At 37.6% G+C, this 16,319-nt stretch overlaps 3 protein-coding genes and 2 long non-coding RNA genes across 6 annotated transcripts; 1 reads left to right on the forward strand and 4 right to left on the reverse strand.

Annotated features, from left to right (window-relative positions):
* Positions 1-1,352: 1,352 nt before the first annotated feature.
* LOC145230403 (hepatic lectin-like) lies at positions 1,353-5,377 on the reverse strand. Of its 2 annotated transcripts, XM_080095830.1 has the most exons (4): positions 5,249-5,377; positions 2,062-2,555; positions 1,810-1,945; positions 1,353-1,745 (listed from the first exon to the last, which is right to left on the reverse strand). In XM_080095830.1, the coding sequence occupies exons 2-4, from the start codon at positions 2,333-2,335 to the stop codon at positions 1,475-1,477; spliced, it is 681 nt and encodes a 226-aa protein (XP_079951956.1). In that variant the 5' UTR covers positions 2,336-2,555; positions 5,249-5,377; the 3' UTR covers positions 1,353-1,474. The 2 variants fall into 2 exon arrangements, with proteins under 2 accessions (XP_079951956.1, XP_079951954.1); XM_080095828.1 differs by having other exon boundaries at positions 2,062-5,377.
* A 2,212-nt stretch (positions 5,378-7,589) lies between these two features.
* Positions 7,590-8,272, reverse strand: LOC145230691 (uncharacterized). The gene is made up of 2 exons (XR_013860730.1): positions 8,020-8,272; positions 7,590-7,895 (listed from the first exon to the last, which is right to left on the reverse strand). It is a non-coding gene; the product is annotated as an uncharacterized LOC145230691 (long non-coding RNA).
* Positions 8,273-9,655: 1,383 nt separating this feature from the next.
* Positions 9,656-14,732, forward strand: LOC145228798 (transketolase-like). Its single transcript, XM_080093983.1, has 14 exons — positions 9,656-9,848; positions 9,917-10,034; positions 10,150-10,263; positions 10,368-10,465; positions 10,533-10,616; positions 10,683-10,790; positions 10,850-10,977; positions 11,065-11,261; positions 11,326-11,490; positions 11,549-11,705; positions 12,064-12,278; positions 12,845-12,935; positions 13,915-14,085; positions 14,365-14,732. Exons 1-14 carry the CDS (start codon positions 9,736-9,738, stop codon positions 14,484-14,486), a joined length of 1,881 nt encoding a protein of 626 aa, XP_079950109.1. The 5' UTR covers positions 9,656-9,735; the 3' UTR covers positions 14,487-14,732.
* LOC145228802 (uncharacterized) lies at positions 12,935-13,919 on the reverse strand. Its single transcript, XR_013860303.1, has 2 exons — positions 13,733-13,919; positions 12,935-13,175 (listed from the first exon to the last, which is right to left on the reverse strand). It is a non-coding gene; the product is annotated as an uncharacterized LOC145228802 (long non-coding RNA).
* On the reverse strand, positions 14,658-16,260 carry LOC145228801 (uncharacterized). The gene is made up of 4 exons (XM_080093985.1): positions 16,123-16,260; positions 15,601-15,647; positions 15,412-15,529; positions 14,658-15,029 (listed from the first exon to the last, which is right to left on the reverse strand). The coding sequence occupies exons 1-4, from the start codon at positions 16,175-16,177 to the stop codon at positions 14,812-14,814; spliced, it is 438 nt and encodes a 145-aa protein (XP_079950111.1). The 5' UTR covers positions 16,178-16,260; the 3' UTR covers positions 14,658-14,811.
* Between the last annotated feature and the right edge of the window lie 59 nt (positions 16,261-16,319).

Consider the following 16,319-nt stretch of genomic DNA (forward strand, 5'->3'; position numbering starts at 1 on the left):
ATAAGTTTCGATAATTAGCTGCCACATTTATTATCGTTTAACGTATCCTAAACGTTCGTATTCTGTGTGTGTAGAATTCTGCATGTATTTTTGGGCCCTGAAAGGCTAAAAAGCAAATAGATTTGGAAGCAACATCAAGCCGTTGCCAAGGCAACCAGTCTGAGACTAATTCCTCCAACAGTTTGTGCCAATAACATATCGTTTGGGTCAAATCTTTGTAGAACTCCACAACACGCCAATTCGGTTGCCACTAACTTTTTTATCACAAAGAAAGCCCAGAGAGATATGTAGAAAGTATTTGGTGGGATTTTAAAACGATAAAAGAAATGTGAATCGCTTTTATAACAAGCTTTAGCCGCATATTTAAATCGGCATTGGAAAGTGTAGAAAAATATTCCATTAGGTTCGTAAACAACAAGAACTATACTTAATATAGTCCTGCCACACATAACGAATATTCTAACGTTTGGTTTGCCTGTTTGAATATCATAACGCTGAGGCAATATCCTATGACGAAATAAATAAAACGATAATGTGCGGAGCAGATGTAATAGTGATGGAATTTAAAAGCGCCGTGCAGCATCCGCTATGTGGTTTCAAAGTGACGAAGTAACGATACAGGATGTATAGTGTTGTCGGTTCGGTGTCATTAGGTTTCAATCATTAAACTTTCACGTTTGTTACGAAACCAATGATAGTGAAACCTTTTGATTTATATCTACTTTCCCGGTCATGATTGATTACAAATCGTAAATCTTTTTTTCGCCCATATTTAACCGGTTGCAATAACGTTTAATGTCAATAAAAGTTGGAAATCAATATCCACAGAGGATATAGATATCCTTCTCAACACCCATTACTCTTGTAACTTACGCCCAAGACAACAACTGTGAGCAGCAAGTGCACACAGGCACATATGTGTTAGAGTTGGTGTGTTTTCAGCAAACTTACTTAACAATGACCGTAACAACTTTAAACTTTCGTTGACAGAGGAATATTATAGAAAAAGCTTTTACATTTAGATTTAATTGGATTTAAAGTTGATTAAAAATTGAAATCACAAATTGCACATTAGACCTGCACTCCAGCAATGCCAGAGGCTAGCATTTTTTGCAGCTAGTTGAATAATCATTTCTACACCAGCTTTCGGAACGTAACATTTATCGTTATTCAACATTTTTCATAACTACGCATTTTCGCATCATTTCCCTGACACGATTAATCGATAATTATCCAAAAACGGACTAATTACAAATTAAAGGGTTTAGTTGGCTGTCTGCGACCTATGCATTGTTTTTTTTTTGCTGTTTCACTTGGTTGCTGATAAGAAAGAAAAACTTAAGTCACAACGATTTCAGTTCGAAGAGTTATATTACATGCACTTTCTCAGTATGCAATACGTAGGCTACATCAAGAAACAAAATGAATACATTACAATCAATTATCAAAATGAGGATTTCAAAATGCCTGAAACCTAAACTGGCCATTTTCGTTCACACAAAGCGAAAAATTGTGCGGAACAAGACAGGTCATCCATTTTGTATTTGAAATTATTTCCAACGTAGGCACAATCAACATTCGTTCCTCCACCAATGTTGTTTGGTTCACCACGTGAAAAGTCTGTGTTCTCATCGGTTTTGGCAATTCCGTCCACCCATTTCCAGCTTCCCTCTTGTTCAATGTCGCTTAATCCAATCCAGTAGTTGTGAGTTCCCACAGGTCGTATAAGGAGATCGATGATTTTCCTGTATTTGGGCGTAAACATTTGTGTACAAGTGAAACATGTGGAAGGCCACAGAATCCACTTACTGTCGAATAACTTGATCTCTCATTCCTTCTGTAACCAAATCTCCTCCAATCGATTGACAATAAGTTCTTGCCTCCTGCCAGGTGCTCCCGACATCTCGCAAGTAGTACTGCTTCAAAATCAATTTCCACAAATGGTCTACGAATATGTATATGTCATTACCAAACGAACAGTTGTGAGCAATTGAAATTTCAAGCTACCATTTAAGACAACTTGAGCTGATATTTTGAAATCTTTAGTACTAAATAACTTACCGCTTATAGTTTGAATACTGTTCGATGTTGCAGCATCTGAACTTCCAGGTGCTCCGGGAGGACCTGGAAGTCCATTTAACCCAGCAACACCAGGAGGACCCCTTTTACCCGGCGGACCTCTTATTGGCAAACTTGAATTTGCAGGTGAAGTTTTCCAAAAAGATCGTGCAGACTTACATACAAGCAACTCGTCTGTTTGGCAAGAGTTTGAAGCAACCTGACAGACGAACACAAGCAACACAAACCACATAAGTTTACTTGTTTGTTGCAGCATTTTGAGGAAAAACCCACAGACACTGCAATCAAGCGTTGTGCAGAACTTGCATTCCTATATGATTGCTGGTTGCAAAAAGACATCATGCCTTTTTTCGGTTGCGCAACTTGCTTGTGCGCACGGGCGCTACCACGTGGGGGAAAGATGGACAGCTCACCACCCGAGGAATTCAAAATAATGTTATTTAGTAACTATTTGTGTCCTTTCAGTCGCTTGAAATCTGTAGTTAAAACAAAGCGATAAATTTTTAATTTTGTTGTCCATGTGCGTTAGATGTTACAATAGGAAAACAATCACAAAAAGTAACCCTTCTTGGTTCAATTAAGTGTGATAAACAGTTTACATTTGCAGGATTGCACAAACCTTTAAAAAACTATTTCTGTTGGTGATTGATACTAAACATATTTGCCTACACCCCCTGGAACTATTTTACAGACCTCGTGGGAGTCTGCGAACCCTAGGTTGGGCCACTGTTTTAGACCTACTGTACCTACTTATAAACAAGACCATTAATCTTGACACCAATGTCTCGTATCATAAACTTTCATATCATTTTAATCTCGATGTCACCTTTTCATCATGAAGTTTCCAGTAATAAAACTATTACAATGTTGAATGTTTGCGCAACCGCCGGTCTGCGGCCCGGTACCGGTCCGCGAGATTTAAGTTTGTTACCGGGCCGTATACGTTTTCAGGCCAGATGCTTTGAAACATTTTGCCCGTGCTTCCCTGGGATTATAAACTAATTTATGCGTTTTTATTGCTAAAGATTTGTAGTTTTTTTAAAGCCGGAAAATTTTAGTTTTAAAATGGTCCGCAGTGCAAAAAGGTTGCCGACCCCTGATGTAGGCCACTGCAATAGCGCCTCACGCCGTTCAAAATTTCTGCCTCTGCAAGATCGCCCAACTTTATTCTTTATGTCGAAATTGCATCCCTATAAATACCAACCACAACTTTAGTAAGTTGTGTCCAAAAGTCGCTTCATTCAGATTAGGGTTGCCATATTTTATGATACACAATCCCTGACAAAATTTATCTCGGTTGCGTTAACCAAGTTTTTCTCAAACTTGTTCGTTATTTTTTCTAAACGGTTCCTTTGCCATTATTTCGAGGGCTCGCGGTGCGTAAGCCTGAATTTGTATTTTAGAAAAACGAAAGTTGATTGCAGAATTCATAACATTGATCCAATCTGACATCACAGACAAGACAAAAAACATTACGATTGTGCGCGAACAATGGCATTTTTGTTAGTTGTCGTGCAATAAAGCCTATTGTTTAGCAATGGAGATGGTCGATTCTCACTTTCACTTTGATTTAAACATATTCAGTAGCACAAACTGACGCCAAATAAGAATATAGAACCACTTCCACCTTTTCGCGGTTCCCGCAAAATGCCCTAAAGGACCGCGGACCCCAGTTTGAGAACCGCTGCGATAACCTTTTTTGGGATCTAAACACTTCTATTCCGGAATAAATTTGGAATATTCTGAAGTCACACGGACGGCGACACTAGAAAACGTTAGATAAGATACTCTGATCCTTGTCAAAAAACTTTCTGCGCAGGCTTCTGTTTAGTTAAGTTTATTAGGCCAAGCTCACTACTCTTACTATCCTTGAAATAATAAGCACATATATCATGGGTCGCCAATCTTTACCACTCTAAAAACCATTCGGACCAATTTCCCATAGAAAAAACAAAACAATGTCAGCCACAAAGAACTTTTGAAATAAAATTTGAAATAAAATGCCCATGTAAAAACGTTTTTATGTCTCACGACATTCAACTTTTTGTTGTTAGTTGGTTCCTTGCATATTAGGTACACAGTTAAAGCACATCAAATTTCCCACGTAGCATTGAATGCTGTGTTTTCTTGAGACGCGGATTTTTATTTGTGTATTTAAAGCGTATTGTCAGACAACTAGTAACAAACAGGTACATACACTACAAAACGAAACAGTAACCTTGAACGTTAACCTTCGCGCCTCCAGTTTGACGCTTTACGTTTATAAAAGCGGTTGTATTTTATAGTATATATATATATATTTTTTTTTTTCTTAAATTTCTGACTTTTAAGTACATTTTAACATTTCTCCCTGACGCAGATTTAAATACCAAATTCCCTGACATGTCAGGGAAAATCCTGGCGTATGGCAACCCTAATCGAGATAGCCTGAGATGGAACAAAAATTTCTGCAAAATTAACGGTTCGTCGCTTCCAATCTACTATCTGTACATAGATAACTTAATTCACTAGATGCACAACTCGTCTGCCGACTAAATTTTTTAAAAAATCTCTCGGGTGAATTACTACATAGAACAGGATGTAACTTATAATGTGTAGTTATGTTATGTTGATGTATTTTTTAAACATTTTTATTTTAACAAATCTAATTTAATTACCATGAACGCGAATATATTGGTTTTGCCTTCCTTCAGACGTTGCACGCTTGAATGAACAAGTACACATTTCGTGTGCATTGGTAAGAACATACACATATTTTGTCGTCTTGTCGATAGTTTTTTGAGCTGCGACGTTTAGTTTGATAAAAATGTTTTAGTTTTTGGAATTTTCTTAATAATATCATAAAAAAATGGCAATTAACCTTATTTATGTAGCAAGTTTGGACTTTGAATTCGCTGAATTGGACAATTTGCATTATGTGTACCACCTTGCTACATATATGGGTTGCCATTATGGTGTCTGCATTTCTGGCCCCGTAGTCAATAAATCCAACTAAGTGGCCTTAGGCCTTCCTAGAATACCAATTTTCTTGACTACATGAAAATATTGACTGGCGATTGGTTGATACCACATGCACCAGAGCCAATATTTTTAACAATCTACAGTGTTTTTTAGGATTGTGTGATGATATGTCAGTTCAAAAAATTATGTGTAAAATTGCAACTTATACCTGTACTACTGTAAAGTACGTGATGGTGGCAATATAAGAACACCACTGGTTCTGAGATGATTATATGCTGCTGAAGCTCTAGCAAACAACTCAATTACCCAATGAACCACATCAGGGTGTCTCCGATTTATGGTCTTTGAAGCATTTTTAAAAAATGAGGCTTGCCACTCATTAGTGAGTGTCTTTGACTTTCAACCAAATCCTGCAGATGGGAAATGACACATTACTGTTCCAAAATTAAATGAGAAACATTTGAATCTGCATACCAAGATATCCTAATGAATTCGGTCATCTACTGTTACCAATTCTTCTTCACTAGTTGCACTGCATTTCATTTGCTGCACTCTGTTGCGTTCCATTTTTTGCCATACTTTGCACACATTTTACACATTACCGGCTCTTTTTCTGTTACTGTGTTTGAATATTAGGTGATCTAGTTTTAAATGTGTTGCCATATCTACTGGCTACATTGCAGTGAGGTGAGCGAATTATGGTTGTGCCTGTCAGGGCGTTCCATGCTTGTATGACATGTTTGTTAATGTTCTTGTTTTTCCTGCTTACTCCCATACAAAGTTTAAAGTTATCCAACTCCCCTGTAATGATGCAAAAAAACCTAATGGTAAAAACTATCTTGTTTTAAAAGCAGGTGTTATACTTAAAAAGTTGATTTCCTCAATGGATAGTGGTTTAACTCACCATCCATAAAATGGAGCCCATTCAACCTCAACATTGCTTGAGATGCAAAGTCTACCACAAAAAATATAACATACAGAAACCCAGATTAATTCATAATAAACATAACTGTACCTTGTGTATGCTTTAACAATTTTAGTTTTATATTGTTCTACCAAAAGGTATTTGCCTTTTCTATAAAATGACCACTTTTCTAAATGTTGTACAACTTTTGTTTAAAATGAATTGTTAACTTAAGAAGTGTGTACTAACTTTCAGCTGAGGACCTAATTGTTTAAAAGCTTTCTCAACACTTTTAACGCTGTGGTGTTTAACTTATGAAAGAACCTTGCTGTCAAATGGTGCTTTGCTGCTTGTCTTGGCCACAACAAATGATTTTAGCTGTAATAAACATTTATATGTTCATGGGCAATATTACCAATTTTGTCCAGTACTGCTGTTTAGGAATTTTTTTGGATGGCAAAGCACCAATTTTTAACTTTTTTCTGCAACCAATAATCAGCAGATCGCTTTTTTAATGTGATCTTCACATATGAATGCTCTAAAAGAATTACTGTTTGATTTTGACAACAGAAGTGGGTTAAAAGGAAATTAATATTACGTTTCTTTATGAAGCATGTATTATGTCTTCCTAAGTTGGGTCACGCAATGAGAGCACACATTTTTGTAAATTGCTGTAATGTTTCTTCATATCAGAGTTGCTTTGAAATTCAGGATTGCAAATTTTAAACAAAGATTTTTTGCCATTGGCTGGCACGGTGTGGCTAACCTAGCTATTACACAGAAATACAACTAAATCACAAATACGAGAATTTAGTCTTGTCCACGGTATATTTAACATAAAAAATCAATCAAACAAAAACGGTTAGTGATCCTTTTAAAACACACAATAAACTTTTAAAAACGAATAAAATACACAAGATACATGACACTTACGTAACCTGCAAGTTTATGATCACTTCAATTCCAAAGTTATTTGACGTTTAATGCAAGAAATTTCGATTTTTTGCCAATATCTTCACTCTTCACCCATTGCCCGCCATTGTAAGGAAGCCCATGTGTACTGGTTCATTCAAGCGTGACCTGTCTGAGCGACTTAGCCGAGTTGCGCGGTAGAGCTACTAACACCATAGTATACTAACATGGTAGTCCAGCTATTGTTACCGTCACGCTTGATTAACTCTGCACGCTTGTCGGATGCTTGCATTGAGTTGGGTGCCTCAAGAGCAGGAAAATGACAAAACTGTGCGTGTGTGGTCGGTTGTATGCATCTACCATGTGTAATATTACTACGTTTGGTTGGAATTATGCTGTTGGAGGGAATTTACTCAGTTTTTTTGCCTTTTAGTCCTTCTTTAACCGCGTTGAAGTGATTTTAGCGTGGTTTTACCTAACATATTCAAGGGTGCATAAAGCTTGTTACGGATCAAACTAAAGTCTGGTGAAAATGGAACTTTTCCAAACTGACTGCATTTTTAATAACCTGATGTTTAACGACTTTGACCCCGACCAGGAACTCGATCCGGACAGACGGAAAGTCAAGCTTAAACGAAGACCATATTTTTTCCAAAGTTACTCATTTCAAACTGTCAACAAGAGGTAGATTTTTCCTAAAAGAACTGATTAGATGAGAAACCATGCAAAAGAGTGATGTGAAGCAAAAAGTTTATTTGAAAAAAAATCAAGGTACAAAAACAATTTCTAGACATCATAAACAAGTAATAAAGTGGTGCAGAAAAACAGTCAAATGCTGTGATAAGTAACATGGAGTTTAAAGTATTTGGAAGGTGATGTTTTGTTCAAGGCAAAAAACAATTTTGCAAAAGTAAGTAAAATTGTTAGCAAGTTGTCCACCATGCAATCACAGGGCCAGCTGGTTTCTTTTATGGAGCAAGGGCCTGGAAGTCTCACTTATCCTTCATTAGAGTTACTTCAACTTTCTCAAAGTGTGTACCTGAAATGCTTGAAAGCTAGACTTTTTTTGTGTATTGCAAAAGTTTTCTATGATCCTCATTATGAAAGTTTCCAAAATAGGACATGTGATATTCTGAAAGTTGATATGGATAAAGAGAAAGTACCCAATAGGTTTTAATATTCGTGGATTTATTTATTCATGTCTTGTCGTTCACGTTTGCCAAAAAGCTCTTTTCTAAAATGTTCCAAAGGTCTACCAAGCAAACCAAAAAAGAGGAGCTCTGAAAAATAAATCAAAATGACTGTCAAAAGTGCCTGTACTTTCTGCACAAATGTGCTTCTTTTTTCAAATTACAAAATATGAAACTACTTCATTTTAGCTTTTTAATAATAATGTTATAGCTAACAGTAGGCTACTATGAATATCGTATCCGAGTGCAGTATAAAGCCAAGTGATTTACTAATTAGGATTTTGAAAACAGAAGCTGTAGAAGTAAACAGTGCACACTGTTTCGACCTATAAGGTCTTATCAGTGCAGCTGATTAAAAGACATATGCCATATTGGTTAGTGTAGCCATCTGATGGCCCTCCAGTTTGTTGGAAGTAACAGGCAGAACATTAATTCCTCACCAAATCTGTTCAATACCACAAATGGGTATAAACCACAGAAAAAAAACTGATTTTTAATGCCTAAGCAACTGCTGGGGAACCAAAGTGATGACAATATGATTAATAAGCCAATAGATAGATGATAAGTAAGCTGCAAATACTGCTCACTGTTTTGACCTGTAAGGTCTCATCAGCGCACATGATGATAAGACATAGGACATGTTGGCTAGTGTAGTAACATGCTGAAAAACCTTGCCTCGCCAATTCGGTTCATTGCCGCAATTTTAAAGCAATTCTTACAAAAAAGATGCCTGTCTATAAGTTTTTAAAAATATACTTTAAAGAGTTCATACAATTAAAAGCTAAAAACGTTTTAATAGCTCTACATACATTAAACAATAAACCCAATAACTAAAAAACTTCAAAACAGACACAAATTTGTCTCCAGCGGCTTTTAAAAACTAGCTGTTTACCATGTACCTCATACAAAACTTCAGGCGACGTGCAGTGTTATTCATGCGTAACCAAAATGCGCAGGATAATAAAAGAAACGAGAGGAAAAGAGGAGCTGGACTACCAGCTAACACCATAACTCAGTACTCACACGACACCCAAAGTCGATTAGGGGTCGTAAAGAGCTGAATTTTTTATTTAGCGGCTATAAATGGGTTGGGTTGGGAAATAAGTTTTTAAATTTTTTACATTAGTAACTAATTTTTTGGGTTAGTTTTATTGAATTTTAAGTGCTAATACCTTACCCCGACCCTAATAGCCCTAACCGTAAGCATTTTTGGAGATATAACCAAATCGACTTTGGGTGTCGTGTGCGTTATGGTGTTAGTAGCTCTACCGAGTTGCGCATCTAGTGAATTAAGTTATCTATGATCTGTAGTCGGAATTTGTCGGGAAATATTTCTCTCTTTTCACGCACCACTGCACGAAAAAAGAAAAACAACTTTACCGCAAAAGTATGTACTCAGCATGAGTGCGCTGATTTTGTTTGCAAAAACGTGTTTGATTTTACTCCGTGTTCGGTGAATAGCTCCGCAGTCATTGCAACTAGTAGCGTAGAGCCATGCTAAGCAGTAATTTTTCGAAGCTAATGTACGCTGGGCAGTGCTTGGTTCTAAAGTAGACAACAGCAATCGTTACAAAACTAAAAAGACTACAGGAATTACTAATGGGATCTTCTATAAACAATTTTGTTTTGTAACATTCATAGGTTACAGGACTAAAAAGTTTATAACCGTCATAACACAAAGCACACACAATGGAAGTTGACAGTTATTCCGAGCCTTGCTCTAAGACTGTTCATGAGCTGAACAACATTGCCAATCGGATTCGGATAAACAGCATTCTGTCAACATCTAAATCAAACTCTGGGCAAGTAAAATGTGAGCTTATTACAAAGAATTTTGTTTGACTAAATAATGTTATGGTTTAAACTTTAGACATCCTACTTCATCATCCAGCTGTGCAGAAATCCTTTCAGTTTTGTTTTTTCGAGTTATGAAATATAAGGTTGATGTTCCCAGGGATTTATCTGCTGATCGATTTGTTATGTCAAAGGTAATCTTATAGAAATCCATTTTCAAAGCTAGTTTTTGCACTGCTTAACTTTTTTGTGACATTAAAATTGGTAACCCTTTAATTTCAAAAAATAAACAGCAAATATTTGGTGCAGGGTCATGCCTGTCCAGCCTTGTATGCAGCTTGGGTTGAAACTGGTCACATGACTCAGGAGCAGCTGATGACCCTACGTGAATTTGGAAGTGTTTATGAAGGACATCCAACACCGGTAAGTGCATTAAGTGCATTAAAGCTATTTTAGGCAGTTTTTGTAATATAAAAAGAATGCTGTAACAAACCATTAAAATTAAACATTTTAATGCACATTTCTAGAAAATTGACTTCATAGATGTTGCTACTGGCTCCCTTGGTCAGGGTCTAGGTATGGCAGTTGGTATGGCATATGTTGGAAAGTACATTGACAAATCAAGGTGTGTTATCTAATATGTACTAGTGTTGTATACACTACACTTTCCACCATTATCCATTGCTCTGTAGCTATCGTGTATTTTGCCTGCTTGGAGATGGAGAGATGGCTGAGGGAGCTGTGTGGGAAGCTATGGCTTTTGCAAGTTATTATAAGTAAGCTCTTGGTTTATTTTGATACAAAATGATGTCATTAAAATGCCTACATGTCTTTTATTTCAGGCTAGACAACCTGGTTGCAATTATTGATGTCAATAGACTTGGCCAATCTGAGCCAACTGCACTTGGTCATCAAACTGATGTATATAGAAAAAGGGCAGAAGCTTTTGGGTAATTATTATTTTTTTGACATAAACATAAAGAAAAGATATGCATTGTTTATTTTTTAGATGGAATTCAGTGGAAGTAGATGGCCATTGTGTGAATGAACTCAGCAGGTGCTTCCACAATGCAGAGATGTGCAAACAACAGCCAACTTGTGTGGTAGCGAAAACTATGAAGGGCAAGAACATGGTTGGTATGTTCCATTTTATATTAAACAACTTTTGAAATACGAAACACATGTGTATAGTGTAAGCATAAAAATAATGTTTACATATTTAAGGCCAAGAGAATCTTCATGGTTTTCATGGAAAACCTGTGGCACCCGCATCAAAGGATGAAATATTGACTTACTTAAGAGGTCTTATAGGAGATTCTGGCATTAAACTTAGTCCGGGTGCAGTAGTTGAAGACACCAAACCTGTGAACATTTCCAATATTAAACTAAGTTCACCCCCTGATTACGAACTTGGCAAAAAGGTAAAAAATAGAAACTGATTGAAAACCCTGCAATATTTTACTAATTTGCTTTTTTTGACTGTAGCTTGCCACCAGAGCTGGTTACGGAAAAGCACTGGTAAAAATAGGGCAAAGCTGTGACCGTGTCTACTCATTGGATGGTGACATGAAAAACTCAACATTTGCGCAAGATTACAAGAAGGCATTTCCTGACCGATTTATTGAATGCTTTATTGCAGAGCAAAACATGGTAATGAAACTTTTAGCACTGTTTTGCAATGCACAATTTACATTATAGAATCTTTTAGGTTGGAGTTGGGATTGGAATGGCTACTCGTGATCGTACTGTTGTGTTCATCAGCACTTTTGCTGCATTTTTGGCTCGTGCTTATGATCATATTCGAATGGGAGCTGTATGTCACACCAATATCAACTTTTTTGGTTCGCATTGTGGTATCTCTATTGGTAAGCCTTTATTCAGAACTTTAATTCTAAATTGTATGTGTATCTCAAGTGTCACATAAGCCAAACTGTCACATTATCTGCCTTGTTTATAAACATTTACACTGCCTTTTCAGATTTGCATAGTTTCTTTCCACATTAGTATGTAATTTATTATTAATGACTTGACAACTTATGTTGATTTTAATTTCGTCACACTGCACCCACATATAAAAAATATCACATCAACATGTTTGATGCATTTACTCACAGTGGCTTCCTTTGCCAATATCAGGAAGTTCGTACAAAATCATTGCTCATAGAAACGGAAGATAATGATATGTTATTGCTCATGGTACTAAGCAAATGTTTTGGTTTACAGGTGCAGATGGTCCATCACAAATGGCTTTGGAAGACATTGCTATGTTTCGTGCAGTTTGCAACTCTACTGTCCTCTATCCCTCAGATGTAGTAGCTGTGGAGCGTGCAGTGGAACTTGCTGCCAACACAAAGGGTATTTGTTTTATCCGTGGGGCTCGTGCTGCCACACAGGTTGTGTACACAGGACAAACCGAGTTCAAAGTTGGTGGTGCACAGGTGCGTGCTGTTGTTTTATATGTCGACCATATTCTTTGACTAAGCTAATTTTATCAGCTCGTCTAGTTTTACCGTTGGAATTATGCAGATTTTAATTAACTGCAAACTATGCCACCACTCACACCAGTAGTATTCAAGTGTTTTTGAAGTGCTTTATCAACACTAAAACATAGGTGGGCAACCTTTTTGCATGCGCGGGCCAAAAAGTGGTGTTATACTGCGGAGGCGGGCCGCAACGGTGGTCATGCAATAACATGGCAGTGCTAGGCAAAGTCAAACACACAAAGATTTTGTCTTTGTACGTAACAATGCCTCCTCTTTGTAATAAACTAATAACTATCAACGTTTAATGTAACAACCTTTTGGTATAAACTGGGCTTTAACACATACAGTTCGTCCGGCCGATCAAAATAAAATACGAGTCGCGGGCCGTAGGTTGCCCACCCCTGCACTAAAACAATATTTTAGCTGTTGCATTAACAGCCCGTTATAGAACTTTTTTGGTGTGATATGAATCAAATATTGATGCTTGTATTTTATTTTTTTATTGTTTTTTGCTTGACCAGGTATTGAAACAGAAAGCAGGGGATAAAGTGACTGTTGTTGCGGGCGGTGTGACACTCGATGAGGCGTTGAAGGCTTATGACATTTTGCAAGGTACGTATTAGTTCACTCACCTTGTAACCTTCATTTTTAAACATAATGGTGGTAATTATACACCTTAGTGGCGTTGAGCTCACAGACCTGAGTCGCTATCCTTCCTACAGTCGTCGATCATGCGAGGTTTACCGGGGACGTTCCGTGCTGTTGCGCACCCCACAAAACCACCATGTAATTTCTTACTCCAGTTCTTTATGTCCGCCCGACTGGATGTAGTGAAAAATGCTCGCAATTCCGCTGAAAAGGAACTGCAATTGTTTTAAAACATCAACTTCCTGTCAGCAGTTTTGTGTCAAACAAAGAATAAGCGTTTTGTAAAACTGAACAATTAGATACTTTGATGTAAATTAATTTATTATTAACAATATGACATATAATGTTTTAAAAAATGAATTACTCAACGCTCGACCGTGTTGTAAAACGCGGATATAAATCGTAACAGATTTTTCCGCGAGTGACAAATATGATCAAATTGCTGTTGGCTTAGTCCGGAACACGGTGAATCACGTTCCATGCATTGTATGATATACAGACCGACACGCACCAAAGCCGTGTGCTTAACGACCATAACTTACTATTTTTAGCGATCACGACAGCAAAGGCCGGCGAATTGCACCCGGTATTTGGTATAACTCCAATCATTATGACGTTGCTTTCGAATTTTACTATTTGCCACTTATCGTAATGCTGACTCAGCAAAAATAGCGACAGTTCGAGTGTTGACACCAACGTGGGCGCGCCTACTAAAATGTCGTGTTGACCTCGAGTAAACCGAAAAACCCTTTGAATCATACCTTCATTTAGTGGTGACTGATCTGTGTACACTTCCATTCTTCAACAATGAAAGAAATTTTGCATTATCTGCAGGACTTGACATACTTGTGTATCTTGTAAAAGAGCACCCACACTTTCCGTGTAAAGCGTTGTGGGAAAAAACAGAAAAAAACTTACGATACCATGACAACCTGTTTTGCAGGCGAAGGAATTGGCATCACTTTGATCGACATATTCTCTGTGAAGCCTGTGGACAAAGATACTATTTTGGGTGCCGCAAAGTCGACTGGGGGGCGCTTGATCACAGTGGAAGATCATTACGAGGAAGGTGGCATTGGATCGGCCGTTGCTGAGGCTTTAAGCGGCGAAACAGGTATGTTGGTTGTTTGCACCAATACTGTTATAATTGTGTAAAAAATAAAGACCATAACGATATCCTTACATTGATGTCCGTACATTGTACGGTTGATACATGGTTATTACAATCTCCAAACAACACAACGTCTAAAGCCGCGTAGAGCATGCCGGAAATTCACCGGCTATAGCTGCAGCACCTCCAACCTCCGGATGTTTGGATCTGTGCTTAGCATGGTGATAGGTTCCGCTGTTTAGCACTGGGCACATGATTAATGATGCCTTGCGTCTGTTATAGGTATTGTGCAGAAGAAATTGGCAGTCCGCGGTTTGCCGTACAGTGCTGCACCAAGTGAACTGCTAGCCGCCTTCGAAATCGATGCTGCAGCTATAGTGAAGGCTGTCAAATCTATGATGTAGAAGGAAAAGTGTCTTTTCACTGCATGTACAAAGTTAAATTTCTTGTTTTGGCTTAACTATACTGGCCGGATATATACGACGCTGCGTTATGACTGCGCATCCCTATATCTAGAGTTCCATATTAACTGAACTAATAATTGCAGGAGACGATTTGTTGCAATGACTTTGGGCTGTGGTCGCATAAACTTTGTATTCATACCAATTTTTCGTGTGCATATATGCAAATAAAATGTTTCAGTGTACAAATACAGTTTGCTTAATTCTTTTCCACTTCGAGCCACATCGGACAAGGTCGCACAACGACAAATGTATGAATTTTATTTCCTTATGATGGGTCATTGGCTTTGGTGGTCAGAGGAAGGTACTCGGCTCCGTTATTTCTTCGTTTCCCACCACAGATTTTACTCAGCACAAACACACACAGGTAGCCGACAAAAAGGACCCCAAATAGCAGAGCAAATGTTCGAAGCGCAGCCATGTCAACCCATTCACCCCAACGTTTCCACAAAGGGACTTGCTGAGAACTCAACGAGGGCCTTGTGTCTGCGAAAAACAGTGAAGCGTAAAATTAAAGCAATTTTTGGATTTTTTGGGCATTCTAAAATAGTATTTTTTTATCGTTGTTTCACGGCCTGTAGATTTTCACGCCATTCGGCATCATGGACACAAACAATAGCGATTAGCTGCGCGGGGCAAAACGATATGTTGACATGCTTTGGTGTATTTATCTTTGCTACTATTAAAGGGAAAATCTTAGGCCAAATTCTAACTGTCACACTAAAACGATACAAGACTATCCGAATAAAAGTTAAGTTTTTACAGACAAAGCAGAGAAAGCGTAATATTCTAGCAGACTTTAGACAAACGTGATTTATTCTATTCCGCATAGAACATATTCGACTAAAAAAACACAATCGTCTGTTACCATTGCATTTAAGTCCATCATCCAGCAGTAGAAAATGCGGTCGACATGAGCAATTTCTTGTGTATTTATCACTCTCTACTAGTACATTGGTGCAAATTTGTTCGCATCCTCCGTTGTTCTGCATATGAAACAAACTACATGTTATATTATTTTGCGTGTCCTCAAATGCCTAAGTTCAATCTTACTTACTACGAAGCAGGGACGAAATGGCGGCATTTTGTGCTTTTTGCTTGAAACTGTAACACAGAAAAGCACAAAAAGTTTTTAGCAAGCTAAACATAACAACATTGTTTTGCATTATGGATCATGATTTATGGACAACTGACGAACTATCGAATGTACTGAATTAAGTTGTACTTTCGTATCACAATAACTTCTCATAAACTTCATAGTTGTCTCTGTTTCGCTGTAAATAGAAGTTTTAGGGCATGTATTATTTCAAAATCAATAGGCATAACAGGTTTTCCGATGATAAAAAAACACAGCACATTTGACGAAAATATTTAATTCGTGAAAAATAGTGTGTATTAACCGATTCTGTATGGATTAACGTATGTTATAGTTACGACTAATACTTCAGTTCGGTCAACGTTGTCTCAGCAGCGGATTGCTGTCTACTAAATCATATCAATGTCAAGTCGTTCGTTTATTTTTGGTACAAAACAATCTTATCAAGACCTACAATAATCATTATTTTCAATATTAACTCACCTACAACCAGTAGTTCAATAACAGCGATCATCAAACATGTCCTCACTTGCGGCATGCTTCTAATTTACTTATATTCTGGGTATGAACAATTGCTTCATTCCCTACCAGCAATCGTTTTAATACATGTGCGGCTCGTAACACCTTAAAGCAGCGCAATGCGTGCAAATGGGGACACGTAAACACAGCGGAACTATGAA

Source organism: Phallusia mammillata, chromosome 5, assembly GCF_965637545.1.
Source record: "Phallusia mammillata chromosome 5, kaPhaMamm4.hap1.1, whole genome shotgun sequence".
NCBI lineage: Eukaryota > Metazoa > Chordata > Ascidiacea > Phlebobranchia > Ascidiidae > Phallusia > Phallusia mammillata.

Excerpts from the sequence above, each read along its gene's own strand:
- LOC145230403 (XM_080095830.1), bottom strand. The coding sequence starts at position 2,335 with ATGCTGCAACAAACAAGTAAACTTATGTGGTTTGTGTTGCTTGTGTTC. Across the intron at positions 1,946-2,061 it reads CAGTATTCAAACTATAAGCG|ACCATTTGTGGAAATTGATT; the intron begins GTAAGTTATTTA and ends ACATATTCGTAG. Across the intron at positions 1,746-1,809 it reads AGAGATCAAGTTATTCGACA|GAAAATCATCGATCTCCTTA; the intron begins GTAAGTGGATTC and ends GCCCAAATACAG.
- LOC145228798 (XM_080093983.1), top strand. The coding sequence starts at position 9,736 with ATGGAAGTTGACAGTTATTCCGAGCCTTGCTCTAAGACTGTTCATGAG. Across the intron at positions 10,791-10,849 it reads AAAAGGGCAGAAGCTTTTGG|ATGGAATTCAGTGGAAGTAG; the intron begins GTAATTATTATT and ends TTTATTTTTTAG. Across the intron at positions 12,936-13,914 it reads GGCTTATGACATTTTGCAAG|GCGAAGGAATTGGCATCACT; the intron begins GTACGTATTAGT and ends CCTGTTTTGCAG.
- LOC145228801 (XM_080093985.1), bottom strand. The coding sequence starts at position 16,177 with ATGCCGCAAGTGAGGACATGTTTGATGATCGCTGTTATTGAACTACTG. Across the intron at positions 15,648-16,122 it reads TATTGAACTACTGGTTGTAG|TTTCAAGCAAAAAGCACAAA; the intron begins GTGAGTTAATAT and ends TCTGTGTTACAG. Across the intron at positions 15,030-15,411 it reads TGATGGACTTAAATGCAATG|ACACAAGGCCCTCGTTGAGT; the intron begins GTAACAGACGAT and ends TGTTTTTCGCAG.